At 46.1% G+C, this 21,538-nt stretch overlaps 2 protein-coding genes across 13 annotated transcripts in view; one reads left to right on the top strand and one right to left on the bottom strand.

The window, feature by feature from the left end:
• MGMT (O-6-methylguanine-DNA methyltransferase) overlaps positions 1-15,533 on the top strand; it is a 343,097-nt gene extending 327,564 nt beyond the window's left edge. Inside the window, exons 5-6 of one of the 3 annotated variants that reach the window (XM_079900166.1) lie at positions 10,929-11,114; positions 15,468-15,533. In XM_079900166.1, coding sequence (XP_079756292.1) covers positions 10,929-11,099 — 171 coding nt within the window. In that variant the 3' untranslated portion in view covers positions 11,100-11,114; positions 15,468-15,533. Of the gene's footprint in view, positions 1-10,928; positions 11,115-11,231; positions 11,316-11,887; positions 12,021-15,467 lie in introns of those variants that run through there. The other 2 variants (XM_079900165.1, XM_079900164.1) reach the window with 2 other exon arrangements.
• A 1,976-nt stretch (positions 15,534-17,509) lies between these two features.
• EBF3 (EBF transcription factor 3) overlaps positions 17,510-21,538 on the bottom strand; it is a 123,832-nt gene continuing 119,803 nt past the window's right edge. For 2 of the 10 annotated variants that reach the window (XM_079900148.1, XM_079900152.1), the window contains exons 14-17: positions 20,504-20,692; positions 19,913-20,110; positions 18,731-18,843; positions 17,514-17,631 (exon numbers count right to left, since the gene is read on the bottom strand). In XM_079900148.1, coding sequence (XP_079756274.1) covers positions 17,614-17,631; positions 18,731-18,843; positions 19,913-20,110; positions 20,504-20,692 — 518 coding nt within the window. In that variant the 3' untranslated portion in view covers positions 17,514-17,613. Of the gene's footprint in view, positions 17,632-18,730; positions 18,844-19,912; positions 20,111-20,503; positions 20,693-21,538 lie in introns of all 10 variants that reach the window. The other 8 variants (XM_079900153.1, XM_079900156.1, XM_079900151.1 and 5 more) reach the window with 5 other exon arrangements.

Below are 21,538 nucleotides of genomic sequence, written 5' to 3'. Positions count from 1 at the left end.
TATTTTCGGTTTCCTTCTATTTTTTCTAGTTTTATTGAGGTATAATTGATATACAATGTTGTGTAAGTTTAAGGTGTATAACCATGATTTGATATATGTATATGTTGTGAAATACTACCACAGTGAGTTTAGTTAACATCTATCACTTCACACAGTCACAAAAAATATTTTTTCCTTATGATGCAAACTTTTAAGATCTACTCTCTTAGCAGCTTTCACATATACAAAATGGTTGTGTTAGCCATAGTCAACATGTTGTACATTACATCCCCAGAACTTATTTGTCTTATAGCTTACAAAATGAAAGTTTGTACCATTTGACCACCTTCATCCAATTCCCCCAGCCCTCCACCTCTGGCAAGACAAATCTGCTCCGTTTCTATGAGTTTGGTCACATCTAAGGGAAATCATACAGTATTTGTCTTTCTCTGTCTGACTTATTTCACTTAGTGTAAGGCCCTCAAGCTCCATCCATATTGTCACAAAGGGCAGGATTTCCTTATTTTTTTATGGCTGAATAGTTCCATTATTCCATTATATATTTATACTGGATTACTGTAATACTAGTATTCCATTATATAGATACCGATCTATCTTACATTTCCATTTTATATATATATATTTGTTATATATACATGTATGTACGTATCTCACGTTCCCATTTATATGTATTTTTCCCATTATGTTCTTAATTTGTTCACCTGTCGTTGGACACTTTTACCTTGTTCCCAGGTCTTGGCTGTTGTAAATAATGTGGCAGTGAACATGGGAGTGCAGGTATCTCTTCAGAACAGTGACTTCTTTTCCTTTAGATATGTATCCAGAAGTGGAAATGCTAGATCATATGGTAGCTCTATTTTCAATTCTTTGAGGAACCTCCATACTGTTCTCCACAATGGCTGCACCAATTTACATTCCCACCAACCGTGCTCAAGGATTCCCTTCTCTCCACATCCTCACCAGCATTTGTTATCGCCTGTCTTTTTGATGATGGCCAATCTGAGAGGTGTGAGGGGACACCTCATTGTGGTTTCGATTTGCACTTTCCTGATGATTAGTAATGTTGAGCATCTTTTCATGTATCTGTCAGCCATTTGAATATTTTCTTTGGAAAAATGTCTGTTTAACACCTTGGTCCATGTTTTAATTGTATTATTTGGGAGGGGACTGCTATTGAGTTTTATGAATTCCTCATATATTTTGGATATTAACCCCTTATCAGATGTGTTTGCAAACATTTTCTTCCATTCCGTAGGTTGTCTTTTCACTTTGTTGATAATTTCTTTTGATGGACAGAAGCTTTTTAGTTTGATGTAGTCCCACTTGTTTATTTTTTATTTTCTTGATTGTGCTTTAGGTGTCATATCCAAAAAATCGTTGCCAACACCCATGTCAAGGAAATTTTCCCTATGTTTTCTTCTAGGAGTTTTATGGTTTCTGGTCTTACATTTTAAGTCTTCAATGCATTTTGAGTTAATTTTTGTGAGTGGTATAATTTAGAGGTCTAGTTTCATTCTTTTACATGAGAATTTCCAGTTTTCCAGCACCATTTATTGGAGAGGCTGTCTTTTCCCCGTCATATATTCTTAGGTCCTTTCTCATAAATTAATTGACCATATATATGCATGGGTTTATTTCTGGGCTGTCTATGCTGCTCCATTGATGTCTGTGTTTGTTTTTAATGCTATTACCATACTCTTGATTACTATGGCTTTGTAATATAGTTTGAAATCAGGGCACGTGATACCTCCAGCTTTATTCTTCTTTCTCAAGACTGCTTGGCTATTTGAGGTCTTTTATCTATACACATTTTAGGATTTTTTTTCCTATTTATTTCTGTAAAAAAAAAAATGCTGTTGAAATCTTGATAGTGACATTTAACCTATAGATGGCTTTGGGTAGTATGGACATTTTAACAATATTAATTATTCCAATGCATGAACACAGGATATTTTCCCACCTATTTATGTCTTCTTCACTTTTTCTCATCAATATCTTAATAGCTTTCAGTGTAGAGATCTTTCACCTCCTTGGTTTCATTTATTCCTATATATTTTATTGGTTTTGATGCTATTGTAAATGAGATTGTTTTATTTATTTATTTTTCAGATAATTCATTGTTAGTTTACAGAAGTGCTACTCATTTTTGTGTGTTGATTTTGTATTCTGCAACTTTACAGAATTTGTTGATTAGCTCTAACAGAATTTCAGTGGGGTCTTTAGGGTTTCCTATATATAAAATCATGTCATCTGCAAATAGAGACATTTTTACTTCCTTTTTTTTTTCCCCCAATTCTGATGCCTTTTTTCTTTTTCTTGCCTGATTGCTGTGGCTTGGACTGCCAGAAATAGATATTTTCTTATGTGTTGGTGATTGAGAGTATTTGGCAATACCTATCCAGATTTAAAGTTCATTTAAAAAGTGAACCAACCTCTGAAAAGGCTATTCCATTTCCAGAGCTACCTATGTGTCAGAAGATGCCTTCATGTTCCTGCATTGAAGCCCAATTTCACCCTGTGTCCAATCCTGTCATAGATATGAATATACCTCATATTATCAATGAACCACTGGAAACTCCTTCCTTCTGATACTTTGTTATATAGAAAAATTAAATTTTATAAAGGTAAAAAATAAAAAATGAACCAACAGTACCACTTCAGGGACTGCTCCATGCAGAAATACTGATTTGTGCACAAAGACATAAATACAAGAATGTTCTCTGTTAGTTTTTTATGTAAACTTGTTATTGAAATATAACGTTATTACTAAGAAACTCACGAACCATAAGCATTGAGCTCTGTGGCTTTGTACAAAGTAAACATAGCAGAATCCCTTGTACTACCCCACCCAAGGGAACCTCAGTTCTGACCTTTCACACCACTGACTCACATTTTGCCCTTTTGAACTTTATATGAATGGACATCAGATGATGTGTTCTCTTTTGTGCCTGGCTTCTTTCAGTTGACATGACGTTAGTGAGAGTCATCCAAGTGAATGCACATAGTGATGGAAGATTTATTCTCACTGTTGTATAGAATATTTATATTGTGTGAACGTGCCACAGTTTTACTTACTTGTTTTGATCCTGATGGAGGTGTTTCCAGTTTGGGGCTATTAAAAATAGTGCTGCTCAGGGAAATTTCGGGAGGCGATGGATACCTTGGTTACAGTGATGGTTTCACAGACACGTGCATATATCCAAACTCATCAAATTATGTACATTAAATATGTGCATATTTTGTATATCAATTATACCTCAGTAAAGGTGTTAAAATAGTGCTGCTGTTAACATTGCCGTTGGTGTGTTTTAGTGAGTGTGTGTGCACATTTCTGTGGGCGTATGCCTAGCAGTGGGGTTGCTGAGTTGTAACCTTCAGTGTTCAGTAGATAAGTGTCTACCCTAGTATGTGTACCAATTTACACTCCCGCCAGCAGTGCATAAGAGTTCCCATTGATGCACGTATTCCCCAAAGCAAGACATTGTCTGTACTTTCATAATTAGCCATTCTGGTGGAGGTGTAGTGGTATCACTTTGTGGTTTAATTTTCTTTTTCCTGATGGTTAATGAAGTTTAGCATCTTTTTTAAATTTATTGGCCATGTGAATATCCGGTTTTTGTGAATTGCCTTTTCAAGTCTTCTGTCCATTTTTCTATTAATCCGTCTGCTTCTACTTATTGATGTTCTTTATATTCTGATATGAGTTCTTTGTCAGTTATATATCTTGCAAATATCTTCTTCCACTCTGTGGCTTGCCTTTTTATTCTGTTAAAGGTATCATTTTGAAGAACAGAATTTCCTAATTTTAATGTAGTCAAATTTATCAGTTTTTTATTTTATGGTTGAAGGTTTTGTGTCCTGCTTAGTATATCTCTGCTTGTCACAAGTTTATAAAGATATTCTCCTGTGTTTTCCTCTAAAAATGCTGTTGTTTTATCTTTCACATTTAGCTACAGATCTGTGTGGACTTGATTTTTGTGTGGTGTCTGAGGTAGGGGTTCAAGGTTTATTTTGTTCGGGAGACAGAGCCAGTTGACTCAGTACCACATGTTGACCCAACCTCACTTTGTCACATGGGTGGTTCTGTTTCTGGACTTTTGATGTATCCTTGTACCAATAACACACTGCATCAGTTATTAGTTTGAAAATAAGCCTTGATAGCTGATGGTCTGAGTTTGCCAGTTTTATGTTTCTTCAAGATTACCTTGATTATCCTTGACCCTTTGCATGTCTGTATAAATTTTATAATCAGCTTGTTAATTTCCACAAAAGTACACCTGCTGATATTTTTATTGTGTTTAATCTACAGATGAATTTTGGGAGAATTTACCTCTTTATACTACTAAGTTTTTTAAAACCCATGAATATAATATATATCCCTGTAATTATTTAGACCTTTTAATCTTTTCTCCATTATGTTTTGTGGTTTTCAGTATACCAGTTTTGAACAACTTTTTAAAAATAATACCTTTAAATTGTTTTCATTGTATACTTTTTGTTGCTATAGCGTTGTTTTCAGTAGCAAAGAATAGGAACCTTTTCAGCAGGGGGCTGGTTAAATAGGTGTGCTTTCATCTCTACAGTAGAGTTCTCTTCAGCCACTGGAAAGAACGGGTTGGATCCCCATGTGCACCGTCAGGGAAGGTTATTGAGGGAATGCTATGCAGAGCAATATAAAAATGATGATCGTGTTAGGGGTTTTTTTTTTTTAATTACATGGAAATGTCTATTTCTAAAGTCCTTAGAACAAGGTCTAAAAAAGAGTGACAGCCCATTGGTAAAAATGTATCTACTTGGCAAGAGGAGAGGTTTAGGCAAAGCTGGGATAAAGGAGGATTAACCTTGTCTTCCCAACCCGTGTTCATTGCTTTTATTTTCACAATAAGCCTGGATTACAAGAAAGCAAGAAAAAATGGATTATTATCTACTTAATGCCTGTCTCGCGTCGGCCCAGGACCTGGACCACAGTGAGGCCTCCGCAAACTCTGGGGCCCATTTGGCCCCAGGGAGGCTGTAGGTCTGACTCAGGAGTTCTTTTCTTGTTGTTCTGTTACTTTGAAGAGGGTATATTATAAACTAACACAAAACCTGTGCGCTATGGAGCAAAACTCTACTAGATAATGAAAAAAACTGAATTCTCAGCAGGCCAACTTGGACCCATATTAAATCACATATCCTGAGCATAGAAGCAGGTGCCTCAGTCCAGGGTTCCCTTCTCTCTTCTGTGCTGTGGACCCCTGTGTCAGCCTGGCGAAACCCCTACACCCCTTTCTCAGAACTATGTTTTTAAATACATAAAATAAAACATATGCGGTTACAAAGAAAATTAATTCTACTGAATAGTTATCAAAATTTTAAAAAATCAAATCTGTGATATTGTTATATAAGTGCTTCTTCAATATTAAATAACAAGATCTAACAGTGGGTCTCTTAATTACCAGAATTCTGAAGTCATGATAACCATAAACAATCTTTGAGCATCTCTGCAAAAAGTCCCTGGAACTGCGGAAATGACTGTGGTTTGTCGCCTATCTTCATAATGGAAGGAAACGCTAAACTTTGTGGAAGTTAGTGGAAGTAAAGATGGGATTTGTTTCCTGTTCAAGTTCATGGGCCGCCACCGAGGTTGAAGACATGCTGGAGAATACTGTGTCCTTGAAAGTTTGGTTTACAAAAGCTGGGGCGCTGGGGATGCAGCAGTAATCCAAGCAGACAAGCCTCCTCCTCAAGGCTTGTGGTCTGGTGGGTGACAATACAAGTTACTGAAGTAAAGCCTATACTTTAGTGAATGGTGTAAATGCCAAGGGGAAGGATTAAATAAAAGGGAGGGGGGAGACATGTGGGTGATGGTTGGGGTGGGGTGTCAATTTTAGATGGGGCAGCAGGGACCCCTCCCTGGGGATGGGGGCAAGACCCCTGTGAGGGGAGCAGAGCAGATGCTTTTGCAGAAGAGAGCTCCAAGGAGAGGTGCGAAGCCTCAGACAGGAGTTCGTGTTCAAGGGGTGTATGGTAGTGAGTGCCCTGGAGCTTGGGCAGCTGGAGAGGGAGTGGGGCGTGACCGGTGGCGTGGCTGACTGTGTGTCCTCGTGGCATTGGAAGGGGACCCCTGCGGTGAAGGTGGTCTGCCTTTACTGTTAAAGGGCCCTCTGGCTGCTGTGCTGAAGGAGAGCCGGTACAGGAGGAGAAGCAGCGGGACTGGTTAGGAGGCTCAACCTTGAACAAGGGAAGCGCTGATGCGTCTCAGACCAGGGTGGCAGGAGTGGGATCCATTGAGATTCCTGATATCCGTCTTAACGAGACAAGTTCTAAAGAAATCTGAGAAACAGGGCAATGAGGTTTAAAAAAGTAGGACTGAGTATTCTGGAATGTTTGGAACCTATTGAAACAGTTTTTAAAAACTATCCTTAAAGGAATTTTCTTTTTTCCTTCAAGAAAAATCTAACTTAGGAATGACCCTGGATGAGGCACCCTGTGTATGGGTGTTTTGCGAGCAGCCTTGAGAGGAACGAACCAGGCAGAATGTAGGCCAGGGCTGGGGCAGACCATCCCATCTGGGCCATGGAGGGCCAGACTGGGGCGGGCAGGGACCTGGACCTGCATTGCCTCACCCCAGGCAGGAGTCGAGGGACATGATCTTGACTTCCGTGGCCTGGAGATGCTGAGTAGGGTCCTATGTGACTGCCTCCCCTTCTAAGGTGTGTGGACTCCAAGCGGCCCCTCCCGGGGAGCAGACGGGTGGGAGGGACCCTTGCCCCACACAGGGGCAAGACTGCAAGGAATCCAGTGGTTCCCGTGTGCTGACCTGAGACTTGAGTCCTAGCAGCTTTCTCCAGGAAATACAGTTTCCCCAGAAAACCAAAAACCTTAAGAGTAGTTCTCAATGGAAAGCAATACTGTTTTTTTTTTTTGATGCTTTGATACAACCACAAGACTTTTTTATAACAATTTATTGAGAAGTAATTCACATACCATACAATTCGCCCATTTAAAATGTACAATTCAGTGGTTTTTAATATATTCACAGATACGAACAACCATCACCCCAGTCAATCTTAGAATGTTTGTATTGTCTCAGGAAGAAACCCCCCCCCCCATGTCTCTGTAACTGTCATCCCCTAACCCCTCATGTGCCGCAGGTCTAAACAATCACTGATCTACTTTCTGTCTATGTGGATTTGCCTGTTCTGGACATTTCCTATAAATGGAAACATATAGCGTGGTTTTTTGTGACTGGCTTCCTTCACTTAGCATAATGTTTGCAAAGTTCATCCATGTTGTAGCATGTGTCAGCACTTCATTCCCCTTATGGCTGAAGAATATTTCATCGTATGACTATACCAAATTTTAAAAATCCATTCATAATTTACATTGGGTTATTTATACCTTTTGGCTGTTATGAATGCTGCTGCCATGAATGTTCACGTGCAAGTTTTTGCATGAATGTATTTTCGTTTCTCTTGGGTGTGTCCCTAGGAGTGGAAATACTGGTAACTCTGTTTTTAACCATTTGAGAAACCTCTGGACTGTTTAAAGTGGCTGCACCATCTCCTGCCAGCGGTTATATGAGGGTTCTTATTTCTCCACATCCTCGTCAACACTTGTGTCTGTCTGACTTTTTCATTATAGCTATCCCAGTGGGTGTGAAGTGGAATCTTATTATGGTTTTGATTTGCAATTCCCTGATGACTGGTGGTGTTGAGTGTCTTTTCATGTGTTTATTGGCCATCTGTGTATTTTCTTTGAAGCAATGTCTATTCACATCGTTTGTGCAATTTTAAATTGAGTCATTTGTCTTATTATTATTTGTAAGTGTAAATGTTCTTTCTATACTCTAGATACAAGTCCCTTATCAGATATATGATTTTCAAGTATTGATAGTTTCTCCCATTCTGTGGGTTGTCTTTTTACTTCCTTGATAGTGTCTTTTGAAGCATAGGTGTTTTTAGTTTTGATGAAGAGTCTGTTTTATCCATTTTTTTCTTTTGTGACTCATGCTTTCGGTGTCACATCTATTGTGTCTTGTACAGTTGCCAAATTCGTGTCACATTCATTGTCAAATCTGAAGTCATGAAGATACTCCTGTGTTTTCTTCTAAGAGTTTTATAGTTTTAGCTCTTACCTTTAGGCCTTTGCTCCATTTTGACTTAATTTTTGTATATGGTGTGAGGTAAGAGTCCAGTTTCATTCTTTCACTTTGTGGCTCTCCCACTGACCATTTGTTGAAGAGACTATTCTTTTCACATTGAATCATCTTGGCACCCTTGCTGAAAATCAGTTGGCCATAGATATGTAGGATTACTTCTGGACTCTCAATTCTGTTCCATTGATCTGTATGTCTAGCCTATGCCAGCACCATACTGTCTTGATTTCTGTTTCTTTGTAGTAAGTTTTAAAATAGGAAAGTGGGAGTCTTCCAACTTGGTTCTTCTTTTGCAAGATGGTTGGCTGTTTGGGGTCCTGTGCAATCAATACCGTATGAACTTCAGGATCACCTTGTCGGTTTCTGTGAAGAAGCCAGCTGTGATTCTGAAAGGGGCTCCATTGAATCTGTAAGTTAATTAAGGAGCATTGTCATCTTAACAGTATTGTCTCCTAGTCCATGGACATGGGATGCTTTCCATTTACTTAGATCTTTTCAAGTTTCTTTCAGGGATAAAGACCTTTCATAAGTCTTTCTGAAGGCATCTCGAGGGCTTCTGGACAGCTGATCTTTTCAGAATGCCTGCTCTACCAACTCCCTGCAAGAGCGGGTGCAGAGTTCAAGGTCTCTACCTTGTCTGTGGCATTGATGCAGACTGAGGTGAACAAACCCGAGGTGTTAGATGGAAGGGAATTGGGTTTGGCTTTTGTTTCGACCTTTAAAGGCCCTCCTGCCTCCTGCAAGTCCCAGCCCTCACCAGCCACCCAGACAGATGGCTTCTCATCACTGCATCTTACTGCTATTTCAGAGGTCCTAGGAGTTCTCATGACTTTGATTTTAACACTGCCTCTTCCTTTGTGCCTGAAACTATTCCTCTCTTTCTTACAGCTGGGGAGTCATTGTATCTTAGCGTCCCCAACCATCCTGGTTTGCACTTTGCGTGTGTGAGGGGGGAGTCGCTTCATTTACCGTGTGCATATCCACACACTCAGCACAACTCATGGAAAAGACCACCCTTCCCCATTGCACTGCAGTGTCACTTTTGTTACAGATCAGATGACCGTGTGCGTGGAGTCTGCTTCTGAACTTTATATCCATTACGTCGTTTGTCTAGTCTCGTTCCAGCACCCCACTGTCTGAATTACTGTAGTGTCATAAGAAATCTTCTTTGCACAGTGTTAGGGACTGAATGTTTGTGTTGCCCCCGCCCAGTTCATATGTTGAAGCCCTAACCCCCAACGTGGTGGTATTTGGAAGAGGGGCCTGAGATTACACTGACTTTATAGATCATTTTAGGGAGAATTGGCATCTTTTCAGTACATAGTTTTCCAATCCATGAATATGGTGTATGCGTCCATTTATTAAGATTTTCAAAAATTTCTCTCAACAATTTTATGGTTTCCTGTGCAGACATCTTGCATAACTTTGGTAGCTTTCTTTCTAGCTGTTGATATTTTTACAATATTGTAAACTGTATCATTTTAAAAATTCCAATAACTGTCATTGTTATAGAAATATGGTTGTATATTGACCTTGTATTCATCAGTCTTGCTACATTTCACTTATTAAATTAATACTTTTTAAGTTCTTTTAGTTTTTTTATAACACTAACTTTAAAATAATTTTTCTCCCTAATTTGGTCAATAATGGTTTGGTTGCAAACAACAGAAATCCCTTCAAGGAAGTTCAAGTAAAAGTGAAGTTAGTATCAGACCCCAAGAGATGCTGGGAAAGCCAGGAGCCAGGGAGTTGAGCTGGGATTCATGGGAATCTCCCCCTGGGGTCCTGTCTCTCTTGACCCTGTGGCCGCAGGCTCCGCCCCTCCGTGCACCTCTCCAGTCCTGCACTCTCAGAGGGTGGACCCGCTTCCTGGTCTCTGGTCTCCTGCCACTATGTCAGTCTCAACTCTACTTCCACGTGGCCTTGTGACGCCAGTACCCGCAGTACATCGGCCTCAGTGTCCTAGGACAACTGGATTGTCTCCAGACGAGGTGCCCTTTGCCTCCTTACTGGCAGCAAGAGGCAGGGTGGTGAGTCGGTAGCCAGGAGGGTTTTCCCCGGGACCCTGCATGTCTGTTTGGCAGAAAACTTGGAAAGCATGCATGTAACATGAAGCTTTCACCTCCCAAGTATGCCTGCTGTTGCTGTAATTCTAATATTCTTTCCAAATACATATGTCTTTCCTTCTTACCTTCTCGCTACATAGGAATTTACAAATTCGAATTATGTATTACAGTATTATATGCTTGCTTTACTTAATTTTATGTCATTACTATTTACCATTTCATTAAATGTACTTCAAAAACATGATCTTAATAGCTTAATAGAATATACAGTATTCGATTATATGGCTATACCATAATTCAATGAACAATTCCTATTTTTAGAATTTTGGGTTCTTTACAGTTTTTTATTTAAATAAATATTACTATGGTGAGCAGTCTTGCACTTAAAGTCTTGTCTAATCTCTGATCATTTCCTTAAGATTGATTCCTGGAAGTGGAATTGGTGGGTCAAAGAATATGAACATTGTTAAGTCTCTTGATACAATGTCAAATTTATTTCTAGAAGGGTTGCACTGGTTTGCTCTTCTTTCTACAACTCTAAGAATGCCCATTTCTCCATCAGCAGGATTGAGTATTAGCTTTTAAGAAAAATCTTTTCTAATTTAATACGTGAAAAAACTTTTTCATCTCACTTTAATTTGATACGCAGTTTTAAGAGAGGGTATGTTTTCCCAGTTTACTGATCACTTGTACTGACTGTGAATTTGCCCATTTTTCTCCAGAATGTCCATCTACTCTTGCTGATTTGCAAAACCTCATCTCATACTGAGAAGGTGAACCCTTTGTGGCAGGACACTTTCTGTCTCCCCTGGTGTCTGCAGCCCCATGCCAGCCTGGGTCCTGCTGGTCCCACAGTCGTGGAAGAAGGCAGTGACGAGCTCGGTCCCTTGTAGGAGGGAACGTGTCAGGTGAGTGAGCTGTGGTCCATGGCCACCATCAGCACGGCGGTGGGCGTGGTCTGAGGGGCAGGGTGATGCGTGCTGTGCCGGTGTTTGCTTCTGATCCTTCGTTTCTCTTCTGCCCAGTGCCTCTGACTGTTGTGGTTCATTCTGACTCTACCACCCAGACCTTCTCCGTTCATCATGTCCTTGTCCTGTCCCCATTGTCATCTGGAATGGTGACAAGCTTTTACTGCACCCTGGCTGGGTGTTGGCCAAAGGGCTCAGCCCTTGCAGTCCAGTCCCTCTGGCACTGCCTCGGTGGCCCCAGCCTGTCCCTTTCCTGTCCCTGCGCCGGGTGAATGGCTCCCCTGCCTGCACTGCACATGCCACGTGGACCCAAGAGGCACCGGGTACACACAGGCGTCCAGTTTCCCCAGCCATGTGGGTCCACCTGTGGACCATGAGGTGACCTGAGAACAGCAGGGATGAAGCACTCGGGAGCAGCTCTTTGCCGGCCTCCTGTATGTTGCAAAGGCCCCGGGGACATGATCCTCTGCCCTTGGTTTCGGGTCTGTGAACCGGTGACATTGGTTGTATCCTGAGCTCCAGCTGATACTGGGCCGGACACACCAGTTTCCATCTCGCAGCCTGTCCAGGTGGCCTGGCTGAGCCAGGCCCCTCGAGCCCTGGGGCACGTGCCCTCCTGACTTGGCTGGGAGGGAGGTATGGTGGTTCTCACTCCATCCAGATGGCCTCGCTCGCTCTTCCTCTCTCTCTCTCTCTCTCATTAATTCCTGAAGGTCTCTGAAGCCTAAATCGGGAAAAAACAGAGGGTTTGGAGACAGGAGACTTTGTTTGGCATCGGGCCCTGGTCCTTCCAGCCTTGTGACCTTGGGCCGGTCACCTGCCCCCTGCAAACTGAAGTGTTGTCACCCGAGAGAGGGGAGCCAGATCCAGCACAGAGCCCCCTGGGTCGGCCAGACAGGATCCTGTGACAGGTGTCCCTCGACCCTCCGGTGCCACATGTGAGTGAGGCACGATGCTTATCTGCTATTTGGAAAGGTGTTGGGTATTCTGCTCGCTGAGAAATTGTATTTTAAGAGGTGGTTTCTGAGGAATCTTGAATCACAAGTGATGTTCACTTCTGTGCTGAAGTAGTGACTACCCCGATCTTGTCCGGAGCCCCATCCTTCCGACACACCCACACTAAGTCCCAGATGCTCGGTGGTTCACCGCAGCCTCGACCGGGTGCCCTCGATGTAGAGATAGGAAGGTGAGGAAAGCACGGCCTTGGCTCGTCCTCAGAAAACCCAGAGTCCTTCCAGGGTACAACAGGAGACCCCTGGGAGAACTCCCAGGGCAGGCTGTGCTCAGGAGTGAACGCTTGGGCTCCGACTGGATGGCCAAGTGGGACTGGCCGCGTTTTCTCTCCACCCCACATCGTAAGCTCTTGGGGTGTAGGGCATACTCCACGTGGCTCCACGTGGGGTGACACAGAGCAGATCCAGGGCGTGGCGGGTACGAACCAAAACTCACTGCAATCCCAAGAGAACGTGTCTCTGTTGGCCGCCCTCAGCGGATCATGACTGCAGACCTAGAAATCACTGTGGGTTCCGCCGAGGATGTCCCCGGGTTAAGCCTCAGCTGGACTCAAAGCTGACGGGCACCTGCTGCTGTCGTGGGTCCACTTTGCCAGACCCGGGCGGTGGGGAGACCGCGTCTGAGTCTGCACGGGGTCCAGAGCCTATCCGTTTGTCCCCAGGCCGGGGGCTGGGAGCCATGTGCGTGCTGGCTCCCCAGACCCGGACCGGCAGCCCCGCTCCCCGTGAAACCCACAGCCCTATACTGGGGATGACAAATGACCAAAAAATCAATTTGTAATCTGATTGGAGGTTTTTGATTTCCTCTGATGAGTTTAAATTTCATTAAAAGCAACCTTATTCCAACATAAAAGGAATCCTTGAAGGGTAAAGCAGGGGATTGTCTCACCGAGTATAAAGCATCCCGACTCCTTTGTGTGATTTATTCATCGCGTTAATTGTGAGGGCCAACCCAGGGTGTCCGTTGGCAGCTGTGCCGTTATCAGGGCCTGGGATCGGCCGGGCGGGCTCAGAGCACAAGGACTCACATTCAAAACTCGCTCTCTGGCATATTGACACTTGAGTTATCAACAACTCTTATTATCTGCTGGGAGGGAGCTGGCAGCTCCTGGGGACAGAAGGAGCCACAAATCCCGCCGCAGCCGCCCCTCTGCATTCTCTTAATTGTGTGTATTCTCTGGAAAAAGTGATCATCGCAGCCTCTTGTCTTGATGAGAAATTGACATTTTCTGAGGACTTCTCTGGGTGCCGGGCGGGGAGATAAGGCCGGGGCTGTTTTGGGGGAGGGCGGGCGCCCCTCCTTTCGGACGCCTCTTTATTGCCCCCGTTGACCCGCTTGATGAGTATGGATTTCATGAGGTCTTTTTCAGCATTTGAACTATAAAAGGTTCAGAATGACACCACCCCTTATAGACAAAAGATAACCTTGCCCTTTGAATATATCGATTCTTTATTAACTAGGCTGTTTAATGCAATGAAATGAGGCATTAGATTGAAGCCCATTTCAAGTGCTTTGAATAATCTTTAAAAGCTTGGAAGACCCTGGAAGGTGGCCTGACAGTAATTGGCACACATTTGGCGAGAATGCAGTTCTCAGTTCGGATTCAAAACACAAGCATAAAATAATTTCCCTCCCCGCTGGTCACAGGGCCCAGGCGAGCAGCTCAGAGCGGCAGCCCCTGCCACGCCCCTGAGCAGGCATCGCTGGCACCGGCTCAGAGTGGGGAAGGAGGTGAGGTTGGTGCCCAGCACGCAGGGGAATTGGGGGGGGAGGGGCTGGCTGCAGCCTTGTACCCCATGAGCCTCTTTCTTCGCTGTCTCTTTAAGGCTGAAACGAGAATGCAGTCAGAGAAACCTGATTGTCATTGACAGGAGAAAAAGGTATTCACAAGTTTCTTTATGTTTTGGATAATCATTCCCTGTTTTGCTCGGCAGAACAAGTAATTAAGATGACATTTGTGAGTACTAATTTGGATCACACTTATGTGTATGTGTTGGAGAGCTGCAAGCCAAAACATGCAAAACCAGCCTTTCATTGAGGAGCAAATGAAAACTACAGAATGAAACGGAGTGGTGCTGCTGAAAAGGCACAGGAGCTGAGCACAGCTGCAAAAATCAGAGCCCCGGTGCTGACGGCGCATCTCATTAGAGCCCTGCCGTTGGCCACACCTCCGTGCGGCCCAGGGGCCGGCGCAGTGCATGGGGCCTGTCACACCACGGCCGTGGACCTGCCGTTGGCGACGGTGTCCCTCAGGTCAGGGTTCAGTGGCACTGGTGTCCGGAGCCCTGGTGCCTGCCCGTCCAACCGGAGCTTTCTGAGCTGGATCTTGTCCCGGTGGAGCACGGTGACAGGGACAGAGGAGCACATGTCTGGAGTAGCCAGAATGCTTGCCCTCTACCTGCCAGTCCTCCAGTTCAGGGGCAGGGGCTGAGGCAGGAGGGCCTGGAGCAGGGGTGGGGGTGACCAAGCCCCCACCGAGTCTCGAGACTGTCTATGGGCCACAGTGCTGCTGTGGCCCCCAGGTCTGACCCACAGTCGTGTTCCCATGTGCCGGCGGGCGTGCAACACACGTACAGGTGGCCCCTCTGGGGACCAGAGGCATCTGAGTAACTACAAGGAACTCTCCGTGCGGCTTAGGTGAGCGTTTGAGGGCAGATAACCTTGGAGAAGGTTCTTCTATGAACCATTTTCATCCTGGCCAAGGGAGCTCTGGGAGTGCAGATCAACCCCACCCACCCGGCCAATGTAACTGTTGCGTGTTGAGCAAAGCCATTTTAATAATCAAAACAGATCAAATTACCCAAAGTGAAATTCACAGACAAGAAATACTTTAATTAAATATTGTGTAAAATGAACATTTTTATACAGTTAAATATCTGAAAAAATGTACAGATAAAACAATCTTATTGTAGGGTTTTTAACAGTAAAATCTACCATTTAGTGGAGCGCTCAGTTTTGAGACGATGAAGCCATGAGGGCGACTAATTAATCTAAAACACAAACCAAGTGCAGGGACAAGGAGACTTGCGAATGTCCTTCACGTGTACACGTGAGCTCATTTTTAGGTCAAACCCTTACTTATACAAAATAAAACGGAGGCAACAGAGTTCCAGAGTGACTCCTCAGGCTGGTCGCAGGGCCAGAGTGTGACCCGCTAACCCCTGGGGACGTTCTGATCCTTTGATTTAGTCCCTTGAATGGACACTTTCTTAAGTCCTGCATTGTTTTGTTTTGGTTTCTGTCAAGAAAAAATTTTAAAGTCCCTCCTTTTTGTTTTAGATTTGATTTCTGCTGCAGTTTGCAAACCGTTTGCTGTGCTGTGTCTGCAAAGGGAAAAAAGAAACGACCCTCTTGGTCTCACGGCAGGTTTGGCACTAACAGGTACAGTGTCTGAAGGAGGTCATTATCCAGTTTAAAAAGTACAGACAGTGCTGCTGGGTTCTGACCACAAAAAACGTGTTGTTAAAAAGGAATTTTAAACGAGGGGTGATTGTGGGTCCCCTGAAACCTCTCTTGAGTCGGAGGTGGGCTTGGGAGGACACAGGACACAGCAGAACCAGATGCAGAAAGGAGCGACACAGGGGTCTCCGGGCGTGTGCGTGTGCGTGTTTTACGCCGTAAATCTCCAAATGAAATACTGATTAACAATTGTGGGGTAAGCCTGTGATCAAACAGCACAAAGGTTCTTTAAAGAAGTCCACTTTTAAGGCATCAGAGAAGTTAATGTGGCAAACATTTTCATTAAAACATCAGAAGTAAATTTTATTTTAAACTTTAGGCCTCTGAATTTTTCCAGTAAACACAGTTCAGCTATGTGGCAAAGTCATGGGTGGCAGCTGAAATGACTTTTTACATTCTACAAAAAAAATAAAACAGAAGGAGGACACAGCCCCAACGGTGTCGCCTCTTCGTGGCCGCTCCACATGCACGGAATCTACGAGGGTTTGTCACAGCGGGTGGCACCGTTTTGTTGTGACTATACAACGAACTTTTTTTTCTTCAAAAGTATTTGTTCAGATAACTTAAAAATAATATAAAAATAAACAATGAATTTGACTTTTCCTCAAAAAAAAACAAAAAAAAGGACGGAAAGTCTAAACAAACAATAGCAAATTTTGGAAGTACAAATGAAATGCAAGGATGTTGGTTCACTGAACGAAACAGATCAAACAGTTCTTGGCTTTAATGCTCTTCCCCAGCATCACAACACCAGGCCATGATCAAAAACCAACGCAGACAAGAAAAAGGAACCGAAAATGGTGGGAAAAGCAGTGTACAAAATTTCAAAGATAAATACAATATTTATAATTGATATGTTACAAAATAAAGTCCCTTAGCAACAGCAAGTGTTCATGGAAAAAAGTAAGTAAGTGTTGAATGGAGACCATTTTATTCCTTATAAGACGCATAAGGAATAAAACTCGTTTTTTTCCCCTAAATATTTAAGTGGATCTGAAAAAAATTCAAGACAAGTGTATAAATATTTAGCTACAACTTTGGCAAAATCACAAAAGTCTACAATTTTATAACCACATACAAAACACATCAGGGAAGAAGGATCTAGAAGTCAAAAGGACAATTTCTGGTACAAGAAACATGGACCTCACAGTAGCCTAAGAATGCAATAGTATACAGTGCTAGCAAAAGTTGAAAAAAATGTCGCAGATCACACTTGCTTAACAGGAAGCTCTAGCAGTGGGAGAATATTTTAACCAACAGACAGTAGCATTTTTTTTTTCCTCTGTCAGTGTGCTTGTTGAAGGCAAGAGAATTCAATATCAAAGTTACAATTTCTAACTACAATAAGTTACAAAGTTCCGTTTCATTAAGATGAAGTTAAGCAACGATAAACCCTCCCTCCCCCCCTGCCACCCCAATTCTCCTACTCATATAGTCTTCCTTTCTTCCAGTTCGATGGCTCAGACCTCCTTGGCCCCCTTTTGTCACCACAAAAAAATATTTCACATTATAGAGATACACAACCATTGTGAATCTAAGTATGAGTACAGAAAAATGTTTGGAGGCGTTTTTCATCAGTGTTTCATGATCATCAAAATGGTGCATTCACAAAGTTTCTCCCAACACATAGCAAGTACTAGACAGAGCCAAGACGGAGTCAGAAACTTTATACAAAATAGGCATTGCTTTGTTCTCCTTATTCTTCAGGACTGAGAAATGTGAAAATATGAGAAAAGTTCAGTCAATAAAATGGAATTGTTCATGAAGAAGTACGTCGTTTGTGTGTTGATTCTTAATAGTTTAAATAAAATCTTTAAACAAAGTCTTTTGTAGCATTTCAACCGCTGCTGATGTACTGAAGACACGGTCTCCATCAGCACCTCTTATGTACTAACGTGTCCCCTGAAGTCCGTCCTTGGATGCTGGGCGCGGCGGGAGGTAACAAGCGCCCCTCACATTGGCGGGACTACCAGCCCAGACATAGCTGAAAGAGAGAGGGGGCAGGTCAGGGGCGCCTCTCACCGGGGTGGGGGGCTGGGGGGGGGGGCCTCCCTGGGCTTCGGTCGGCAGTGACAGTGGGTCTGCACAATCGCCATTAACCAGCCGTGGGCTCGGTTAAGGCACCTACTTCAGGGGGTGTGGGGTGCTCGTGGGGGACAGGTCCCCGGGGTCCTCGCCTCAACGACCTCACGTGGCAAAGGGAAAGGCTCTGGCCTTTCCGGGTGTGAAAGGGCCGCTGCCCACACACGTCAGTGGCTGGCTTATAGCAGACGGAGGCCCAGACCCCCCCCAGGAGGCCACCTCCGTCGACAGATGCCGAACCAACCCGGTCACTTCTGTGACGCCAGCCGAGGCCAGCTCTCGGGCTGCTGGGACCCGGGCACAGCTCTCGCTCCCTAAGTCAGTCAAACTGGACACACCTCGGGTTCCCCTCTGCTCTCAGCCCCTGCCTTGGACCTTCCGCTGATCGTTCTGTATCGTAATGGTGAGTCGCGGACCTGCCAAGATCAAAGCCACTCACAGCCCACCTGGTTGCAATCTCAGGGCCAAGGGCCCTCAAGAGACACAAGTCACGGCTCCACCGTAGGGAGCGCGTCCTTCCTCTTCTTGGAGGGAAAGAGAAACTTGGGCCAAGATGCCAAGTGCAGCAGGTGCTTCCCAGTGAACTCTGGGTACAGATGTCATCTAAAATCTTGTAACTTTAGTGTTGTTCAATTTTTGTCAGTGATCATTCTCATTAACTTATGTATAACATATTAATACGTCTGTTCACGTAGTGATGGGAGCTTCAATTTCTCAGTTCATTAATTTCAGCGCTATTAATTTATCTCCGACTCACCGTTACAACTTTATGGTTTGGAAGAGCTGTGTGTGTGCACACGGCTTACGTGGCGCCACCTCTCGATGGGCCCTGGCACCGGGTGGACGGCGGGCGGGGCCGTGGCACCCGGCCACCCGCCTCTTAAGCGCCTGTGGTCTGGTGACCGCTGCTGGCTTGCAGGCCAGTCGGCGGCCCTTCGGGGCTGGGCGTCCCTCTCACGCTAACAGGTGTTGTGCAGACAATTATTTCAAATCACTGATACCTTTCCAGTTCCTTTTTTGAGCATTAGTTCATCAAAGTGAAATATGCCACCGACTTCACAAAAGGGCCAGTTTGTCTTCTCCACGGTAGCGTCCTCAGCACCCAGCAGAGAGCCTGGCACATAGTAGGCGCTCAGTAAATACTGGTTGAATGGATTCATTTTTTTAAAGGAGTAACTGGATTTGGTTTTCACCGGGAGGAGCATATACCAAAGGTGGTGTCTGAAAGAGGCCAGATGACGGCCACTTAATTAATTTCAGAGCCTGTGGGCCTCAGTCAGTCACCGAGAGCCACGTGCAAGCTCACGGGGCCTAGGGGCCCTCACGCAGCCCCGCCTGCCACTCGCACCACCGGCCACTGCCCAGAGGGCCCCAGCACTGGGCAGGCGCTGGGTGCCCGCTCCGCGCGGCCCCATCTACGGGCAGCTGTGCCAGGCGGGGCCTCCCGCTGCCCTTGGGCGGGACCTTCTCCCTCTCGCGTCTTTGAAGGAACTCTCCTGGAAAACCAACTCCCGTGCAGCACTGGTGCACGCACAGCCCCGGGTCTAGGTGCACGCGCCCTTCTGAGGACAACGCAGCCTCGTGTGCCCCGTGGTCCGTTAGACCAGGTTGCGAATAAAGGCTCAGGCTCGGGACAGTGAGAACGGGCCAGTTTCGAGGTGGGCGCTGCAGGCGGCACCACGACCCACCACCCCAGGCCTGAGGCTGTCCCACTGCCTTGTGAGTCAGGGGAGCGACAGGCTTGCACCTGCCCACGCTCTGGGCTGAACGGGACGCAACCTGGGCCCCGCTGCCTTCACCACGGCCCGTTTTCCTTCCCTTGCAGGTTCCACTCCCTGCAGGTATGGGCCGCTTTACCGTGAGGCCACTTAAGTCACGTTGGAAGGATGAGGAAATGGGTTTCATCCACCAAGAGGAAGAATCCGGTTGTGGGGACTGAACGAGGGGGGGGTCGTTTCCGGGAGCACCGGGTTGGGGGGTGGGTGTCGCACTGCGGCAGACGAAGGAGAACATGCAACAGCCAGGGCCGCCCTGCCGGCAGCCCGCGGGTGGGCCCGGGGGAAGGTCGGAGTTCCCGTCCCCCAGGGAGAGCCCCTCACTCCAGCCCTACGGCCCAGCCTGGCCTGCCCCGGGGCCCTCCGGGCGCTCCCAGGCCACGGCCTCAGGCCAGCGCGCACCCTCACCTTGCAGTCCGTTCCCGTTGGCGCTGGTGCAGGAAGGAGGAGGGGAGGCTTGGGGCCGGACCACGGGCGCGAAGGCGCTCTTTTGTTTCACTGCAGAGATGACATTGGCAGGTGAGAATGAGAAAATGCCGTGTGTACTGCTACAGTTTGAAGGGAGGGTGACCGAAGAGGCTGCCATGGTGGGGCTGGACGGCACTACTGCAACAAAGCAAACATGGTCAGGACGCGCGACGCCGGGCACGGCCACACGACAGAGAGCTCCAGGGCCTCGCCTGGAGCGTCGGCCCAACAGAGCAAGCACGAGATGTTTCTGGCTTGGCCACTCTCTGGATAACAGGCAAACTCTCGCGTTGGACTTTTCGTTTCCAATTGGGCGGCCCCATTTGGTGCCGATTTTGTTTGGGTTTCCAATGTGACCGCGTGGGGCCCGTTTTAGGTCAATTTACTGTCGTCACGTGGACGCCCAGCCTCCAGAGCCACCCTTCCTTTTGTCCAGTAGCTCACACCACAGAACATCCAGGCAACGCACACATTTGACTTCGCAGCGAATATGAATCTGTGTGATGACGGGTGACAAAAACAGACACTTACTGCCGTAGGGAGAGTTAGCGGAGGAGCCATTAAGGAATCCAGGCGAGCCCGGGACCCCTAGACTGGCCACGGCGCCACTTCCATATCCGTTCATGCTAGTGCTGACTGTGCTGTAATTGGACTGCTGGGGAGGGCTGCTGGGGACGTATCCTCGCGGGGACACGCTGCTTGTATTGCGACTGTAGCCGACTGTTAAAATCCCCCCCGGCCAAAAATAACATGATTATCAGGGAGAGACACTTGGGGGGGGTTTCCCCGCAAACCGCTATCATCTATTGAACGCTTTTAATTGACCGTATGCTTTCCTCCAGCCCCAGCGCCTCTCGCCAGCTCAAATAACCTTGTCACGCCAGCCCTGCTCGAGCATCCTCGCCGAGCCCCGTCCTGTCTCCGGCGGCCTCGGCAGCCGGCCCAGGCGCACTTCGATCTAACCGTCAGCGGCTTTCACGTGCCTCTTTAGAAGCAATTATCAACGGCGCGATTCCTGGGCCGTCCCCCCGCGCTAGGTGAGCTTTCGGCCTCTGCAGACCTTCAAATGCCACGGCTGACAAGGAGAGCTGTTTGTGGCCGTAAGTCCCCAGGAAAGGCTGTTCTGGGGCCTTCATGTCTACGGCTGCTATTTCTGTCGGCGTGGGGAGGGGAAGCAGGAGCCTCGCTCCCGCCGTGGGGTGAGGGTGAGCGGAAGCCGAGCGGCGTACGGGGAGGCGTTTTCTGAGATCACGGCCTGCACGGGCTTTAGAGCGGCCGGAAAAGGATAAGGTGCGGGCGGGGAGCCAGCGCTTCTCTCCGTGTGCTCCTTCCAGTCTCAGAAACCAAGTCCCACCCCCGACCCCTGTGCAGCGCATCCAGGAAGGGTCCGCGGCTCCCTACGTCACAGCTCTCCTAGGGCTTATCCCAGCCTTTCCAGGAAAGCAAAGCCCCTTAGGAATCAGTTCAAGGCATCGGCTAGCAAATACCAGCAAAGCCGCGTGGCAGCCACTGTGGCCGCTGCCTCAGCTTCCTGGGTTCTCTGAGCATGCTCTGCCCGAGGGCCTC

Source organism: Stenella coeruleoalba (genome assembly GCF_951394435.1).
Source record: "Stenella coeruleoalba genome assembly, chromosome: 16".
NCBI lineage: Eukaryota > Metazoa > Chordata > Mammalia > Artiodactyla > Delphinidae > Stenella > Stenella coeruleoalba.
This window is presented reverse-complemented; position numbering and strand designations above follow the sequence as displayed.